Below are 20,072 nucleotides of genomic sequence, written 5' to 3'. Positions count from 1 at the left end.
TCTGTCAGCCAGAGGAACAAGAGTCACCAACTTACTCAAGCAGGAACACCATCAGGGAAAGATCAGTCTAGCTCAAACTGGATATAAATGCTTGTAACACATCACTTTGTTCCAACCTTGAAGAACTTGTTTTCTTCATCTACCTTCTCCCTTCATTCCTCTCCTCTTGTGTGCCTTGTCTTTTTTTCTTCTAAGCCTGCTAAGAGGGCTTGATCCTCTCTCCTTTTTTAAAAAAATGTGAACTACTTTGTGAGACATTATTGTCTGAACAGTGGGATACAAAAATAATTAATAAATAGCAGCAGCACACTACTGGCTTTCAGTTATTTATTTAAATTGTGCAAGGAACCTGGGCTATGTCAGAAAAAAACCCTTGCAGAAGAGCAATTCCAGCTAACTTGTAGTAGTAGTAGTAGTAGTAGTAGTAGTATACTATTACTATTATTTTATTTATACCCCACCTATCTGGGTAGGTTTCCCCAGCCACTCGAGGTAGCTTCTTAACTTGTTTTTTGGGGGGGATCTTGCTTTAGATTATTGGGAAACCATATTTTGTGGCCTGATTCTAAGTCTTGGTGCACCAGCAAATAAGCATATGGAATATATTTTGTCTACTGCTTTGCTACCACAAACTCTGAAACCTTTTATTGCTATGTCAATACAAGTACATAGCATTGGGTTTCCAAATTAAGGAGGATTTTGAAAAAGAACATTTAATATATTAGTTCTCCTATATCTTTATTTCACAGCTTGGCAGCATTTTGATGTCTCACGGATGCTCTTTTCCACCCCTAACCTCCTATTGATAAATTCCTATTTTATCTCTCTCTAGCTGACATTTCCTGTTATCAGTTCAGCATAGTGAAAGCAGTGCTGTGCTTTTCTTTCCAACAACTCCTTCCCATCCCATGGTTTTTCTGTGTTGAGTACCTTTTTGTTTAACCTCTCTTACAGGATCCTCCGACTTCTTCCACATCCAAGAAGACGCTAAATCCTACTACTATGTGTTTGTTTGTTTTTAGATTGCCAGGATCTGCCCTGTTCTCCAAATCTAATCTTGTTTATTGAACATTGCTTTGAGCTCTCCATGAAGAAACTAATGTCTATATTTTATGCAAGATTACCTCTTTTCACAACAAGCTACTTTACTTATTTATGCACCACTTTTATGTCAAAATGGCTTCTAAATGGTTTACAACAATAAAATCATAGAATTGCAGAGCTGGAAGGGGTCCTGAGGGTCCAATGCCCTGCAATGCAAGAATCCTGCCCACCACCATCCTTGGGTAGGCATGAGCCACCAACCTTCTGGTTTATAGCCAGATGCACTGACCCATCGCACCACAATCCATTTAAAAAACAAAAACCATAATATCAAAACCTTCAATTAAAATATACAATAAACAATCAAAATGTAACAATCAAAACAATAAAATCAGAAGTGTGATTCAGGGGAATTCTTCCTAAACAAATGTGTATTTAGGGGGTAAAGGTAAAGGGACCCCTGACCGTTAGGTCGAGTCGGGGACGACTTTGGGGTTGCGGTGCTCATCTCACTTTACTGGCCGAGGGAGCTGGCGTACATCTTCCATGTCATGTGGCCAGCATAACTAAGCCGCTTTCTGGCGAACCAGAGCAGCGCACGGAAACGCTTTAGGGGGGTAACATAATATTTAATGAAGTATCTTTTAATGCTTATCTGCCTTTGTGTGTGTGTGTATGTAATGAATAGTTTTGAGTGTGCAAGGTGATAGTGGAAAGTCAAGAAGAGAGAGCCATGAACTTTCACTTCAGAGAGGGCCCTCCTTGCATGCTCCTCTCATTAAAATTGGTGGAGATATATCCCTAATTCCCCTAGAGAAGCAATAGTGATAGCTTATTTGTGACATCGGCCAGTCCTCATATCAGACTTATTTGCATGCCTAGTAACCAGTGCTCTTCACCCTGAGTAGAGAAGTAAATGTTGTTGTTGTTCAAATTTGTATACTGTGCTTCATCTATAGATCTCAGGGTGGTTCACAACATAAAAAATATACAATAAAAACACAAATACATAATAAAAACAAGAAAAAAGAAATCACACAAACCAGTAAACCCCGTCTCACAAATACATTGGGTATTAATCAGCCAAAGGCCAGGTTGAAGGGGAATGTTTTTACCTGGTGCCTAAAGATGTATAATGAAGGCACCAGCTAAACCTCCCTGGGGAGAGCATTCCACAAATAGGGATCCACTGCAGAAAAAAACCTGTTTTCATGTTGCTACCTTCCAGACCTCTCATGGAGGAGGCACACAAAGAAGAGCCTCAAGGATGATTGCAGGGTCTGGTTAGGTTCATCTAGTGAGAGGTGGTCCTTGAGGTACTGCGGTCCTGAGCTGTTTAAGATTTATAGGTCAAAACCAGCACTTTGGTGGTTCAGGCCCAGAAGCTAATGTGCATCCATTGCTGTCGGGCCAGGATTGGTGTAATATGCTCAAACCATTTTACCTCAGTGAGCAACCTGTCCACCAAATTCTGCATCAGCTGAAGTTTCCAACCTATCTTCAGAGGCAGTAATCTAACCTAGAGGTTACCAGAGCATTGGCAACAGTAGTTGAACTATCCCTGTCCAGATAGAGGCGCAGCTGGGCCACCAGCCAAAGCTAATGGAAGGCACTCTGCACCACTGAGGCCACCTGACCCTCAAGCAACCTTAAAGGATCCCGAACTACCTCTAACTATGTATCTGCTCCTTCACAGGGAGTGCAACTCCATCACGAGCAGGCAAACTCCCATCCATCCAATTTAGGGAATTGCTCACTAACAGTGCCTCAGTATTATCTAGATTGAGCTCCAGTTTGTTGGTTCTAATATGAGGCACGAAAATGGTCCAGCACATCTACTGTTGCAGCTGCAGGTGTAAAGGAGAAGTAGAGGTGTGTGTCATCAGCATATTGCTGACAATGTACTCCAAACGTCCAGATAACCCCACTCAGCGGTTTCACATAGATATTAAACAGCATAGGCACAAGGGATAAAATCAAACCCTGAGGAAGGCTTCACGAGGCCAGAGAACACTCCCCAAGCATCACCCTCTGGAAATGTCCATCCAAGTAGGACTTCTTGTTGTTGTTTAGTCGTTTAGTCTTATCCGAATCTTCATGACCCCATGGACCAGAGCACGCCAGGCACTCCTGTTTTCCACTGCCTCCTGCAGTTGGTATCTGACGAAGTGTGCATGCACACGAAAGCTCATACCAAGAACTAACTTAGTTGGTCTTTAAGGTGCTACTGGAAAGAAAATTTTTTTTTTTGTTTTGACTATGGCAGACCAACACGGCTACCTATCTGTTCCTGCAGTTTGGTCAAACTCATGCTGGTAGCTTCGAAAACACTATCCAGCCATCTCGTCCTCTGTCGTCCCCTTCTTGTGCCCTCCATCTTTCCCAACATCAGGGTCTTTTCCAGGGAGTCTTCTCATGAGGTGGCCAAAGTATTGGAGCCTCAGCTTCAGGATCTGTCCTTCCAGTGAGCACTCAGTGCTGATTTCCTTAAGAATGGATAGTAGGACTTAATCACTGCAAAGTGGTGCCAACCACCCCAAACTCAGACAGCTGATCCAGAAAGATACAGAGGTGGTTTTAGGGTAGCATAATGGGTTCAGCCACACACTGTGCTGCACTGCAGAGGGCACCACAATAATGCTGTAGAAGGGAGTGCGAGAGGCAGGGGCGCCGAATTTTAGCATTGCATGCAGTGTCAAAATTTGAGAGCACAAAGTCTGCTACTGAAGGATAACATGTCAATGGTACGGAATGTCATCGAGAGGGTGAGGAGAATTAACATCATCTGCTACCACAGCAGTGACAAGATCCCAATGGATGAAAGCGATTTTGTCCTCAATTTCTTTGCAAACAAGTCACAGTAAGCTACTGTCGGTTCCCCCACCTCCTTTCAGCATGATTGAAGGAGGGTTCACGTTAACCAGAAAAGCTCCACCAGACAGCATAGTGAGGATTCAAAGGAGGCAGCAAAGTATGCCACACAAAACAAGCACTCAAGCAAGCGTTTGCACAGAGAGACAGACACACAAAGACCCAACCATCCCTTGCAGCAGGTGGGGTCAGTCTGGAGAGACGGGATGACTCCTCCCTGGGTTGCAAGTTGAAGACCCTGCCTGCCTCCACTAGGGGAATCATCCGTATCAGGAATGGCATCCCCCCGCATCTGGTAAAAGGCCTTCAAACATAAAGCTGGTCCTCCAACACTCACAGAAGATGTTCTTCGGCCTTCTCAGGTTGTCATGCTTGATCAACAAAAAATCAAGAATGAGGCAAGCAGTGGTTCAGCAGAACCAGCTATTCAGTTAATATTCCTGCCATTTGGTGGGTATTTCTCAAAAAAAAAAACAACCCACAAAAAAACCCTATGAATTCCTGCAATCTTATTGAAAAGTCATATGGAATATTGCATATGCATTTTGACTCTGCATGATAGAAGGAAGGCCAACTTTAAAGCAAATGGGTAAAGTGAAATTGCATCTGCATATTATGGTCTATAAATATTAATGTGCTTAGTACAGCTTTATAATGTGAACCACATTACTCTTTACATTCTTGACAAGGTTTTGAAAATATATGATATAAATTAATTGTTACTTGGAGTACTATTTTTTTAACAGATCAAAACAGTAAATAACTTGGCAATTTACTTGAGACACTAATGAGACCTGAAAGCTTTTAAACTGACAAAAAAAGACCAACTTTGATTAATAGATATACTTCTTGTTACACAAGTTGATCATATAGCTGACAGTTTTCTCTGTGTACAACTTCATCTGTAAATTATTATACTGTGTCATCTAAATGCTATCTAAGTGTTATCTTAGTGTTTTCTAAGTGTAAGACTTGTGTGGAAGAATGTGCCATCTATTTTGAGGATTCAAGATATACACAGGAGTAAACGTTCAATTAGTTCACCTCCTTTCTTTTTGTGTGCTATGTACCTCTGTCCACCGACCAGAAAATATTTGACTTCAATATATTCAAAAAAGATGTTGTCCCATGTATATGTAGGGGCGGGGGCTTCTTTAGACAATATTTTAGCACACTGCATAGTCCTTTCATGTGGAGATGGGCAGATTCTCCAGAGGCAGCTCTGGAAAGAGTAGTCTGGAGGAGCAAAGTTGTGACAAAAATTATTGTTTTTGGAGCAAAGATTGAATCCACGTTGTTTGTTTGTTTATCTTAAAGATTTATATGACACTTTTCAATTTAAAAATACCAAGTGGTTTACAATGGCAAAATAACAATACAATATAATCACACCAGACTGCTTACATTCACAGTAAAGCAATGAGCAGAGGACAGCTAAGACAACATGACAGTAAATAATAGTGTGTGGAAATGTAACACTGAAGGTGCTGTCTGTCAGCATACTGATAACACCATGCTCCAAATCACCTAATGATCATTCCTAATAACTTCAGATAGATGTTAAATAGTTTTATTTATTCACTGTTTTATATATGTGAGCTCCACAGAGTTTAAAGCAGCAAAGTTGAAATGACAGCAGACTTGAGGTTGCCTGTGTTGCCTTGGATTTTGGTCTCACTGTACCTTGAATTTTTTTTGTCTGGCCTCAAGCTGTCTGTATCTTTCATACTAAGTTCTCCATATGTATTGGAATAATTGAACAATAATCTTTACCTCAGCGTTATGTTTGTGGTCCTACACGATGGAGATTGAGGGTGATAGAGTGCATCTCATCTTACTGTATGAATTAAGGTGTGCATAAGGTTGTCTCCCTTCGCTCTTAGCCAGATAATATAGCCTGTAGTAATGCTCATTCTTAGAATGAAGTTCTGTAAACAGTTCATAAATTAGTTTCATCATGCCTTTCCTAGAGTGTCCTCAGGTGCAGCTGTAAATATTATTGTATGGTTGGAAACACTTCTGTAGATATGTACAGTTAGTAGCAACCTCTGAATCTATAGTCTTACTAACCTTTATTTACAAAACACTGATGATACAAAGGGATGATGAATTAAACTAGAAGGTGGAGCGGGAGTTCAACGGACTGAGTAGTTCTAGATAGATGGAAGGGATTTGGGATAGAGTTCTGAGTGCTGTTATTTTTGCAATGGACATAGGACTAATTTAGCTGTTTACCTGGGCAGTAATACTCTTCACATATTGGAGGAGTATGTGCACTCCATGTTCTCAACCATACAAATAGCATACAAAGGATGTGATGTGAGCACAGACTCTTTCATATGAAAAACATGATTGCATAATTATCTCCCCGCCTTCTGTGAGAAGGAAAATTAGCATGAATCAGCAAGTACAAGTCTACATCACATGTCTATCATTATATATATATATATATATATATATATATATACACACATACATACATACATATATGTATATATATATGGAAAAGAAGGGAGTGCCTGTATATCTGCTACTCATAAATATTGTTACTGCCTGAACATCACTGTGCCAGTTTTGTCTGTTTGTCTGTGCTTGCATTTCAAAATTATCTTGCTTGTAGCAAAAGCATTACTTTACTTTTCAGTTTTATCTTTGTCGTCCAATAATTTCTTCTAGAGCTCAGAATTTGTTGTATGACATCATATGAAGTATACTAATCTACAAGTTCTAAACAACACAGTATGCAGAATACTTGCCCACTTGGATCCAAGCTTAATGAAATTTCTGTTTGGCTCTGACTCCTTTCCATTATTCCAATAGTGTTCATCTCTTTAAGTGCTGTCTGTCAGGCTCCAAGATCTTCTGTGTAAACTGATCTGTGTTTTTGTATAAATGTTTTGTCTGCTGACCAAGAGAGGAGAACACTTGCATTAGGCACATTGATCAATCCACATTGCTTCCTATCATATAGTAGACAATTAATACTTCTTTGTAAAGACTCCCTAGTGCACTTGTTTAGAACTAGATCACTTAACACAGAAACCACAGGAGTTCCATGTACGAAAAAAAATAAAGCCTGGAAAGGGCAAAGCTAAAGAGAGACAGTGCAAGGAAATTGCATCCATGTATCAAGTTAATTTGTATTTCAATAGTCAGACTTTCTGCCAAATATCTTTTGCCAACAGCACTGTTTTCTCTTGAACTAGCACAGAGAAATTCACACACTTTTATTTATTAACGTGCCTTACAACAAACAGTAGGAACATATTTTATAATTTAATTTACTGCTCAAGGAAGGAGGCAGTTGTGGATATACTTTTCAAAATGTTAAAAAAGTATATAATCACATATATATATAGTTGCATAGTTATATGGGTTAAAGGAGAACATATATTTTTTAATATTCCTCATTCCTTCATAGGCAATGTGTTAAACACAAAGAAAACACTTACATTTTCATTATGAGTGCCACACAAATGTTGGTGTGGCATCAAATATCAAATTAGATATTTGCCACACTATATAATGAAATTTAATATTGCATTTGACAGCCTGCCTACTAGTTAAGAGAGTATATAGCCTTATTGCTATTCTGAAGGTGCCATATACTTTTTGATCAGGAGTAGGCCTAGAATTGGCAGTCCAAGATCCATAGAAGAACTATCTGATCTCCTTTCCTTCTCCTTTCAGTTCACTACAAGTGTGCTAAGTGTGCTATGCTTTTAAATTATTTGCTTTTTTAACAGAATATCACATCTATAACCACTTTTTCTTGTGTCATGAAGCCTGTAGAGGATGAGTTCGAGAGGGCTAACCCTGGGAACCTGGGAACCCAGGAGGAACTCAATCCAGGAGAAGGGCCCAGAGACCTAGAGAGAATAGCCGCCTGACTTTAAATTACAAACAGCACACACAGCAGGAGTTATTTAAACATACTGTAGTGCCCCATCAGTGAAGAGCCTCCCTCTTCAGAGGAGGTGTCTGGAATTAAAATTGACAGTGAGACAGCACCTCTGACTCTGTCCCCAAGGACATGGAGGCAGCAGTGCTGGCACAAGCAAACCATGCATGCTTAGCCTCTACAAAGGAGTACCATTTACTTTCTGAGTCTGAGAACATAACCCACTCAAAGAGCTGTGCCCACCTTGCTCTTCAAAAGGCAAGCACAGGGGGGCGTGTCAATTGTTAGATCAACATCTTAGCTAAGTCCAGCCATTTCTTGTAGTGTTTTGTGCTGCTGTATCTGCTTGTAAGCAGTAAGGGAAAGGGAAAGGACCCCTTGATGGTTAAGTCCAGTCAAAGGTGACTATGGGGTTGCGGCGCTCATCTCCCTTTCAAGCCAAGGAAGCTGGTGTTTGTGCACAGACAGCTTTCTGGGTCATGTGGCCAGCATGACTAAACAGCTTCTGGCACAACGGGACACCGTGATGGAAGCCAGAGTGCAAGGAAACACCATTTACCTTCCTGCCGCAGTGGTACCTATTTATCTACTTGCACTGGCATGCTTTCAAACTGCTAGGCTGGCAGGAGCTGGGACAGAGCAACAGAAGCTCACCCCGTTGCAGGGATTTGAACCACCAACCTTCTGACAGCAACCCCAAGAGGCTCAGTGGTTTAGACCACACTGCCACCCACTTTACCTTTACCTTTACTTTGTAAGCAGTAACACCATGTTGGGGCGCTGTACTGATTCCATCAATAAAACTTTCAAAACCTCCATCGCGGTAATGGTTCAGGTTCTGGGTCTGAGGAGGAGAGTCAGGATAGCTTGCGTACGACAATACCTAAATTGTTCAAATGTTTGTTTTCATGTTTATAGTTTAGTGTTTAGGGTTTCTGAACCATTTTCCTTTCCACAGTCCACTCTACTAATAAACAATGTATTTAGAAATCCATTAAATACAGTCATGGAATACAGTTTTGAAATGCCATAGGATTGGTTACCAATTTATGAACAGTGCTTCTGGTCTTTTTCGGTCATATACTAATGGTAATGTTTCTTTAATATTAAAGTAGTACTTTGTTAATAGTTGAAAATGGGGAAAAGCTTCAAGCAAACATATATTACGCCATAGAAGGGTGTCACATGATGTTTAGCTTATTGCTCCAAGATAAAAGGCATTTAGTGAATCATCACCTAATGTGTGGAACACCCTGCCTATTATTATTATTATTATTATTATTATTATTATTATTATTATTACCTTGCCTTTTCCTATGGTGGGTCAAGGTGGCTTAAAGATAAAAATAAGAATTAATATTACTATTAAGCAAGCTCTAGTGATATTTTGTTTCAGATGCCTGTCTAAAACATTTGTTTTACACAGTCTTCAACTATTAGTTCTTGTGTATCACTGTTCAGATGTTTGCTAATTATTTTTATGCTGTTTTGGGGGTGCATTATGTTTACCACCTGGATACTTGGTTTATTTTGCAGTATATAAACTTGTAAATAATAAATAGAGCAGATTTGAAGAACCAGGATACATTATAGCAGTGCTGGGATAGCTCAGTTGGTAGAGCATGAGACTCTTCATCTCAGGGTTGTGGATTTGAGCCCCATGATAGGCAAAAGTTTCCTGCACTGCAGGGGGTTGGACTAGATTATCCTTGTGGTCTCTTCCAACTCTACAGTTCTATGATTCCATGTATTCTTTAGGTATGCGATCATGTATTTTAAATTAACCACGTACATTGATCAAAGGTAGGTGTCAAGCTCTCATCTCTAATATGTGTTCTGTCCCCTCATCCCCAGTGTAGATCATGTTGTTACTTAACATGAGCAAGGCTACATGTCTGTGTATTTGTATAAATGGACATCGTGGTCCAAGGATCTTCTTCTGGCCATGGAATCTCCACTGTATGCCCAAAGCTTCCCATATGCTATAGCTTGCCCATTCATTTCCATAGAAGAGTGCGCACAAATGCATCTTTTTGTATGTGATTTCCTTTATTTGCAAGTGTGTAATATATGTGCAAGAGGAATATGACCACAGAAAATAGTTAAACATTAAATATGTGACTTGGGTTTCCTTTGTGGATGTTGTATGACGACACTTACATAGATAGATAGTTGAGTCACTAAGGGAAGCATGATAGGTATGGTTTTGTAGTAAAATAAAAGTTTGAAACAGAAAAGGAAAAGCTTTGCATGTATCCTCAAAATCCAAAAATATAACTTTGGAAGTCAGCATAGTTTATGGTCTCAAATGATGGTTGAACTTCAGATCATATAAAACCTTGTAGGTAATTTACTTTGTCCTCTAAAAGCTTTATAGGCCTTGACGTACTTTTGATTTATCCATCTATAGAAATACTTTCCTTTATATTCCTCAAAAAATCTGAAAGGGAGCAAGGCGTGAGGTGGGGTTACAAATCGAAAACTTACTGGAACTGCTGTATCAGGAAATGTTGAGAGACTATATGTGAAAATAGATACACACATTTTGCATGTGTGACTGTTACTGAGCAGCGTAAATACTGATTTAGTATATTACTCTCTGAAGCATTAGGTATGAATGTATGAAACCTTAGCTCAGCTACCTGCTTAGCTATGAGGATTGGCTAGTTTCTCTCTAACCCACACCACAAGAGGGTTATGGGGCTAAAATGCCACCCTTTTGGAGCAAGGGCTGAACAAAGATTTAACAAATTCAGTGTATTATAAGGAAGAAATCCATTTAAAATATTTACTGGGATCCAAAGTGCCATGTACAATGTTCCACACGCTATCACCATGCCCACTAAAAAGTCTCTCCAGATTAGGTCAGTGGCTTTTTGGAGCAGCATCTCATGAGGTTTGAGGGGCTGTGTCCAAAATGAAGAATTATTCACTACCGACCCTTGGTACAAGGGCACACTTTGTATGTGTGCATGGGACTATCTTGTTCCTAGCCATTATATTATAGTATTATCTTTCGATTTTATGAATTGGCTACTCTACACAAGTTAGTGAAGCCAAATGGCTCCAGTTTAATCAATTTATGAACAGAGCTAATATTTTTAAAAAAACAAAACAACAAAAAATGTGCTTTATTTGTTTCTGAAGGTACGACAGAGCGGGTGTGTTTGATCCAGGGAACAGTGGAAGCATTAAATGCAGTTCATGGCTTCATTGCTGAAAAGATTCGAGAAATGCCTCAAAATGTGGCCAAGACAGAACCAGTTAGCATTCTGCAGCCTCAGACAACCGTCAATCCGGACCGCATCAAACAAGTGAGTTTTGGTTGAGAAAGGAATACACTGCTTTTATATAAAATTTCTTTCAAAGAAGCCCTAAGAGATTAACAAGTAAGGCATTCATATGCAATACATCATGTAATTATGTCAAAAGCTTTTTATCACTTCTAGCTAACTGCTGAGTCTTCCTTTTCATATGGGAAATGCCCAGTTTTAAGGCTGCTATTCCCCATCATGACTTTGGTATCATCAACAGGATGGTCTCTAGAACTTTCATGTCTGGATGATAATGTCATATTTTAATTTCAAGAATTTCCCACCAGATCAACCACTGTGAAAACAAATCTTACACAATCTTATTTTGGACAATTGTGCTGTCTTTGAAGCTTGCTAGACAATATTCTTGGCCATTTTATTTCTTAAAAGATAATACCCTATCTTTCTTCCTATATTGCCCTCAAATTAAAGTAAGTTTTCCAAGAAGTGAGTTTAGCTAGATCAAAGCAAATTTTGTTTGCTAATTTGTTTGCATCTTCAGTGGTGAATTAGTAGTTTTCAAACTGGGACAAAGCTCCCCTTCGGTGACACAGGATACCTGAAGAGTAGCCAGAATGCTGCAGGGAGGCATAAGATGTTGAGGTCTGAATGGCTACTGACAGAGACCCTCATAGACTCATTGCATTTCCAGGATTGATTGCTTCTTCAATGCCCATCCTCTCATTTGGTTCTGGGTTAATCTAATGATAGTTCTGTATGTGTGGCTTCAGGAGAGAACTAGATATGTTTCTATTCAGCTTCTAATTTTGGTATTGGATTAGTACCCCAGTTCACAGATGCTTCCGTGCAACTTTACATGAGATTCCTCATATAGTAATGTATGGAATGCATTATTGATTAGTTAAGCAGGGCCAAAAAGTGATGTAAATTCAGGAAGGAAGTGCAGCTTTAAAAGCAAGAGAGGTGGTGGTTAAATGAAAGCAGAACTCTTGCAATACCCATGTTACTTTGCACATTAGTTAAGATGTATGGCTAGATAGCACAATATTTCTATAAAATGGTCAGACATTTGTCAATGAACTAAGCAGTGGGTGCACACATCAAAATTTATACTCTAAAACTATTTAAAGCTATGATTCATATTTTAAAAGGGGACATAATTGGTCAGTGTTTTTGCTTTTAGCATGCCTCTAAATGAATAAATGAAGATATTTAAAATATATTCTCTGTTCTTTTTGTGCCTTGCTCAAATAATGTTTTTTGTGCTTTGCTCAAAGGTCAAAGCAGAAACTGGTAAGAACTTAAGAGAGTGTGAGAAAACTGTTATATCTGTTTCAAAAGCTTCCAGATATGTATAAAGTTAACATGTTCATATATAAACTGCCTGCTTCACAAAAAATAATAATCATTTTAATCTTTAACTCTTAGTTGATAAAAAATGTATATTACAAATCCAGTTTCGGGATCAAACGTACCCTGAGAAAGACTGTGGAATAGTATTAAGCATCATACTACGTGCAAGGAGATAAATTATACATTTTCTGAGAACATCCCCTTTTCACTAAAACTGTAGTTGCAAAGAGTGTTCAGGATCATGGTCCACAATATAAAGTATGCAAGATCTACAAGTTTTACAATAATAGTCTAATCAAGCTCACAGATACTTATTTATTTAGTATATTTTGGTACCATGGCAACTTACAGGGCCATTTACAAAATCAAGAAATAACTACAAATAAAGTAAAAGCAAGATGTTTTGAAAAACTATTAATTCATTAAAAAGCATGGGGAAGTAAAGCCTGGCACCAAAAGGTAACCTGAAGGCTCCTGAAGGCAACCCTTTGCAAAATGTGTTGTTGATACCTTCCTGCAGACTAAAGAGGATCACCTAAATTTAATTAATTAATTGATTGATTAAATTTGTATACCACCCTTCATCCAAAGATCACAGGGCGGTTCATAACATAAAAATATAAAATGAGAACATAAATACATAATAAAACAAAAAGGCCATCGAATGCTAATCAGCCACAGGCCTGGTTGAAGGGACACCTGCCAAGGTGAGAGTGTAGGTTGCTTGCAAACATTTACAGATTCAGTTGTGGTCAAAATAACCCAAAAGCAAAATCAGCAAGTATTGTTCAACATCAACTCTGCAAATAACTAGGATGAAAAAGTAGTTTTTCTGGGTCAAAAGGAAGGTTCTAACTAGAAAAAAAAGTTTTTTAAATATCCAGTTTGTGCAAAAAGAGCTCGTATACCTGCACTACTGACCCCTAAACCTGTTCTTAGTGATATTAAGGATGCTCTTGAAACTGTTAGGAAAATAGGCACAAGATCATATTTATGTTCTTTCCTTTCAAGAAATTGAAATAAAAGTTTCTGGTCATGCAGAGCAATCCAAACCTTTCTTGCAACAGACTGGGGTTGCTTTTGGCAGAGGTGTTCCTCAGCCAGCCCTGCTAGCCTTTGGGGATGTGCTGAAGGAGGGGTTTGAGCTGGCCCAGAATCTGTTGAGACCAGATCACTGTCTGCCCCCCCTCCTTAAGCTCCAGCCACTATACATGGTAGGGCTGTCCATGTGGCAGTGGCCTTGGTGCTTTAAAGCCCCACCAGCCCGGGAGGAGTTTGAATTGCTCCATATGAATTGTAGCAACATGACCAATATCTAAATAGCAGTATTAAGTGAAATCACTTTGATTCCTAAAAGCTTACAACACTAGGTATTGCTCGATAGGGTAACACCTATAGGTACCCTATTGGCCCCAAAAGTTTTAAGAATAAAAACATAGATTTACCACCCTCTGGATTAGATTTAAGAGGCAAGTCCCTGAAACATCACATGGCAATTCATACTCCATGATAAGTGAAGAATACCTGAAGCATAGAGTTGTAGACTATTAAAACAAAGTTTTATTAATTTTTCCACAGCACTGTCAAGGTACATTTGGTCTCATGTACTTACTGAAGGTTAAGAGCACAATTATTATTTATATATATGATCATCCTAGTTCCAAATTAAATATAGTGTTTAAAAATGTTAGGCAAATTAATATTAAGCAGCTGTCTTTCTCTAAATTATTTGAATAATATGATTTATAAATCTGTATTAAAAAATTGAAACCATCTTATTGGGTCTTGCATTTTAGTTACATGCTACTAATTCTGTTAATTATACCTCTATTAATAAAGTTTGACTTTTAAATAGTTGCATTAGGTCTGATCACCTAGATCAGTTATTGGCCATTTTGCCAATACTCCTTTTTTGGGTAGGGTTATCAAGAGAGTAATACCAGCAAAAGTACTCATTCTTTGGTTGGGAACAATTATCTTGACCTATTTCAATTTGGATTCAGATCTAGTTTCAGGGCTGAATCATCCTTGGATGTCCTGCTAGATGACCTACTGTATATCCAAAGAGGGACGGGGGTAGGTAATGTCACCCTGTTGCTTTTACATTTGATATCATTGACTATGGTATCTTGGAGTGGCTCTATGGGATGGGAATTGGTGACACTATGTTTCAGTGATTCTGTTCCTGCCTACAGAACCATTCACAAAGAGTGATTTTGAGTGGCTGTCTGTTGGTCCCCTAGTGTTTGCACTGTGGTGTCCTTTAGGGTAGCTTTTAAATATCTATTTGAAGCTGTTGGGAGCAGTCATTAGGTGTTTTGGAGTAAGGTGTCACCAGTATGCTGATGATACCCAGCTGTACTTCTCTGTAACATCTGAATCTGGCAAGGCCGTGCATGTTATAGGCCATCATCTGGAGTCAGTGATGAGCTAGATAATGGCCAGTAAACTGAAGTTGAATCCTGGTAAAATGGAAGACCCCATAGGTAATCAGTTTCCAAGTTCAAGAAATTGGCAGGTTGCCTATTCTTGACAGGGCTTTACTCTCCATGAAGGAACAGGTGCATAGCTTGGAAGTACCCTTAGATTCAGCACTGTCCCTGGAGACATGTTTGCCATCAGAGTGCTTTTTTGTTTCTTCAGCTGGTTGGCCAGCTATGGCTTTTTCTGGCCAGGGGCAGCATAGCCACTATGGTAAACCTCTAGACAAGACTATTGTAATGTGTTCTACATAGGGCATTGAGGTTGGTTTCAAAATTCTGGCTAGTGTAGAATACTGAAACCTGGTTTTGTCAGAACAGCTCCACATCAGCATATTACATTGGTGCTGAAAGCTCTTCAGTGGCTACCAGTACATTACAAAACTGAGTTCAAGGTATTACTGTTAGTATCTAAAGCCCTAAAAGACTGAAGGACTGCTTTGTCCCTTACACATAGTCCAGATCACTACAATCATCTGAAGAAGCCCTCCTAATTGTCACCCGGTTATCTAACATTTGTTTAGATTTTACATGAGCTATGGCTTTTAACGTAGTGGCACCAATACTTTGGAACTTTGTTCATAGTGAAATCAGACCGGCACCTACAATTTTGATATTTCATCACTGGCTGAAAATGTTTTTGTTTCGCCAAACATTTTTAGAAAATTTATTTAATTCAGTGTTGGTTATTTGTTCTGCATTTCCTGATGTTTTGATAATTTTATTGTACACCACCATGGCTTTTTTTAAATGAGTTGACGGTTTATAAATGTTCTTATAAAAATAAAAAATTAAATATAAATGACTGCTAGTATCCTTATTTTGTGCAATAATCTCTAACATTTCAGACTATGAAGAAAAATAGCTACACAAGATCATCATCAGATTTGTAACTGTTATTTGTGTTAATTATGGGGGGATGCAATATCAGCTGCCCTTCTTTATAACAATTTCTCTTCACAAAAGAGACTGATTGGAATTAAGAGTTTGAAATTTGAATTTGGCCCGTGTGTTCTATAGATTGCAAAAGTTATAATATTTGTGGGTGTTTAAATTTAGAAAAATTATTCACGGTGTGTAGAAAGTGGGTCAATTTATGTTTTTCTTCCTCTTTCATAATACTAGAACCTACGAAGTTGGAACTACAAAACGTTCTTCACGTAACACATTTTTAACTTATGGAAACCGCTATCACAAGATGTGATGAACACAAGTTTAGGTGGTTTTAAAAGCAGATTTGACAAATCCATGAACGATAAGGTTGTCAGTCGTGATGGTTATATGCCAATTTCCAGATTAGAGGAAGGATACCTCTGAATATCAGTTGCTGAGAATTAATAATGGAAGTAGACCATTGCCCTCGTGTCCTGCTTACAGGCTGCTCAGGGGCATCTGGACACAGTGGGAAACAGGATGATAGATTAGACAGACATTTGGATGGATTCTGCAGGGCTCTTAATTTTCCAGGTTTTTCGCAGCCACCCAAGGAAGGCATGTTTGCACTTCTCCTATTATTAAGAATAGCATAACAAGAATATTTGAAAGACATCATGTCATAATTCCTTGACATAAGATAGCAGCAACCTTCTGTAAGAGGTAACTTCATGTTTGTGTGTGGTTCAGGAGGGGATTGCCCTAATGTCTGTTAGGCAGCATTTCATTATCTCCCCCGCCCCTGTAGCTGTTTATCATTTTCAATAGTTCAAAAGCCATTAGCAAATTTACTTAACATTCCAGGTTTGTTTTACAGTCGTGATATTTATAAGATAGAAATTGGGACTCTTGTTTCTGAGCTGATATAGGGAGTATAATATCTCAAGACAGACCTTTTTGCCTTAACAGTTTTTACTGTAGTGCAAATGATTAAAATATGAAAGCAGCCTTAGAAATTCAACACTAATTATATATATTAGTTTCAGAGTAGAGAAAAAGCAGTAAATACACATTTGCAAATGTAATAGTTCAGATTCACTATCTCAAAACCAGTGCAGAAGAATTTAAAACACTTCTGAAAATTGCCCATTTATCTAAAAGCATCATGGTACTGTTCTCTGCCTGGAATGTAGTGATTACATTCATGCCCGGAGATCCAAAATATCTCAATTCCATTTCATTTAGCCTCTAGGTTTTCTTGTGGAAGGAACAGTGGTTGCTTTCATTTCTTTCAATAGTATCGCAGGCATAGGGGCAGAGCATGCAAGGCTTTGGGGAGATAGAATCCTACTGAAAGTTCCATGTCAGGCATCAGTCAAAATCTCTAAATGACTTTTCAGGCCTGGAAGGACACAGGGCATGAATCTTAGCGCACCCCATTCCAAGCTTTTAAGAACTAGTATGAAAGCAGTCTCAGCTGAACTAAATCCTGAATCTGACAAAGTCCTCTGTTTTGTTCCAGCTGCCTAGAATAGTACGTTGGAAAAGTGATAGAAAAGTGATAGTTGGAGAGGAGTTATCACAGTTTAAGAATTTAACCAGTTTAATAATTCATGAGTCTGGATTGTGAACTAACTTCACACACAGTATTTGATCAGACATTCATCACTACCAGAAAAAGGACAGTAAAGAAGTTTACAGCTCATAGATTGTCTGTAACTTATGCTAGCTAAAATGGCTGTTCTGTCAGGTGATAAAAAGTGCCCTGTATTTTTTGTTAATTACAATATATTTTAACAGTGCATTATAGAAAGTTAGCGTTAAGGCATGGAAGAAGTTACAGTAGCCCAGCGTAAACTACTACAAGTGATTGTAATATTATGTAACAAATATGCATTAGTTCCCCAGAGCATGAATAATGTATTATTTGACTACTGCTCTTTTAGTTTTCCATTTTGAGATTTACTTGAGGTAGATTCAGACATAATGTTAGTCACCATCTGAAATCACCCCAGAAAGATGGTCTGCTAGAAAGCTCAGTAAACTACAGCCACTGATCAGTTATCACAAATTCTCTTGTTGAAAGTAAGGTACAGTGTATCTGTTGCTGTGAGACAAGAGGGGGTGACATAAAGTTTCCAGCTCTTAATTAAGGGATGACTAACCCGTATGGCAACTCCTGCCATTCCTGACCACTGGCCATGCTGGCTGAGTTTCAGTCTAACATCATCTGAAGAGGCAGAGGTTAGTGACCCCTGGCTTACATACTCAAGTGGTTTTTGAAATAGTATCTGGTGCCTAATTTTAAAATACTGTGTTTTACTATCAATATTATATTGTAGGTGGAAAACTAATAATAACAACAATAAATTTATTATTTGTACCCTGCCCATCTGACTGGGTTGCCCCAGCAACTCTTGGCAGTTTCCAACAAATATAAAAGTATAATAAAACCATCAAACATTAAAATCTTTCCTATACTGGGCTGCCTACAGATGTCATTTAAAAGTTGCATAGTTATTTATCTCCTTGACATCTGATGGGAGGGCGTTCCACAGGGTGGGCATCACTGTCAAGAAGGCCCTCTGCCTGGTTCCCTGTAACTTCACTTCTCACAGTGAGGGAACCGCCAGAAGACACTCGGAGCTGGAACTCAGTGTCCGGGCTGAACAATGGAGGTGGAGATGCTCCTTCAGGTATACTGGGCCGAGATCATTTAGCTCTTTAAAGGTCAGTGCCAACACTTGTGTTCAGAAACATAGTAGGAGCCAGTGTAGATCCTTTATGACCAGTGTTATATGGTCCCAGAGGCCACTCCCAGTCACCAATTTAGCTGTCACATTCTGGATTGGTTGTAGTTTCAGAGTCACCTTCAAAGAAAAACCTTTCTGAATATACAAACCCTTTTCTTGTGCAGGAAGAACTAAAGTCTGGAGAACAACAAAAGGGGAAAAAATAGTTCAGCCGTGAGAATATTTAGCAAAGAATATTCAGCTACCAAGTTTTTGTAGCTTCAAAAATGAGATCATAGAAAATGCTGATAAGTTCTTTACTGTAGCCTTGCTTGAAGGCAGCTAATAATTACTGGAAAGCTGCACTGATAGTATGAATACTTCAGTGTTAATAAATGGAAATTCTTTAAAGTGAATTAATCTTATGATTTCTAATCACTTTGTACATCTCATTACGAGAAGTCTAATAATTTTTAAATGCAACCATTTGCCTAATGCAAAAGACTAATTTTTTAAAAGTTTTTTTCTCTGTATATAGTAATTCAAACTTACTGAATTGCTTCCAGCTTTCTTTAATATGCCTAAAACTATGATATTTATGAAGTACAGCACATCATACAGATAAAACAGAATTTCCATTCATATAACAAAAAAAAAATTTAAGCAGCAAGCACTCATTTATGAATTTGAAGAAAATAAATCTTTTTTTAGTGACTACGTACACTCCCACACATGAATGATAGCTTTGTTCTAAGTAAGATCTTCTTACAAAGCAATGATGATTAGATGTCACAAGAACATGTTTTGGTCATTAACAGGTTTCTTTCACTCCAGCCAACATGATCTGTCAAGTGAGAAGCAGCCACTCTTCAGTTCAGAGCATGAAACGCTGGCTCAGTTTACGTGTACCACTAAACCAAAATATTGCCTTAACACAAATATTCAGGTTCCCAGAGAGAAGCTCACGGCTTTTTAAAAATTTACATACCACTTTGCTGAAGAGTGTTATACTGTTAGAATGCATTTTAAAAACAGATCTTTTTACAATCCTTCTAAGCACTTTCTCAACCACCTTGCTAATATGGTGATGATTGGAAAGGTGTTTCTTTTTAATGTAGCTGAAAAAGCATTTTAGCACTAACAAAACATTGATTAAAGCTTGAGTAATACAATGGCTCCCACCACAAAGATTATACTAAATGTGTGCTATAATACGATCACCAATACATCATGGTTGGCTGATGGCCTTATGTGAAAGCTCCGTAAAAAGCATGGCAATTCCACACAAAACACCTAGTGTGGCACCACCCTTCCATTTTGTATGCTTCTAGCTGCCAAGCAAGCAAAAGCTAAGAGCTGATGACAAGAGGGCTTATTTGTCAAGATGAGCCTATGCCCTCTATCGAACTGAAGAGCAGGCTCCAAGCTATAGGATTTGATGATCTGCCAAGCTTGTTTCCCTTGAAACTTAATTCTTTTAAGGCAACATACTGCCACTCAACATCTTTATGACTGTCTCCATAATACATCCAGCATCTACTTC

General features: G+C 38.6%; 1 protein-coding gene and 1 long non-coding RNA gene across 6 annotated transcripts in view; both read left to right on the top strand.

Annotated features, from left to right (window-relative positions):
• Positions 1-20,072, top strand: part of NOVA1 (NOVA alternative splicing regulator 1) — a 151,380-nt gene that overhangs the window by 92,675 nt on the left and 38,633 nt on the right. For all 5 annotated transcript variants that reach the window (XM_083616111.1, XM_083616107.1, XM_083616109.1 and 2 more), the window contains exon 3: positions 10,964-11,130. In XM_083616111.1, the coding sequence (XP_083472237.1) occupies positions 10,964-11,130 (167 nt within the window). The remainder of the gene's footprint in view (positions 1-10,963; positions 11,131-20,072) is intronic.
• LOC310767007 lies at positions 11,129-18,743 on the top strand. The gene is made up of 2 exons (XR_014550573.1): positions 11,129-14,578; positions 14,688-18,743. It is a non-coding gene; the product is annotated as an uncharacterized lncRNA (long non-coding RNA).

The sequence above is a fragment of the Podarcis filfolensis genome, assembly GCF_964270895.1.
Source record: "Podarcis filfolensis genome assembly, chromosome: 1".
In the NCBI taxonomy this organism is placed as follows: Eukaryota; Metazoa; Chordata; class Lepidosauria; order Squamata; family Lacertidae; genus Podarcis; species Podarcis filfolensis.
The sequence above is the reverse complement of the archived record's forward strand: the minus strand, read 5'-3'. Positions and strand labels throughout refer to the sequence as shown.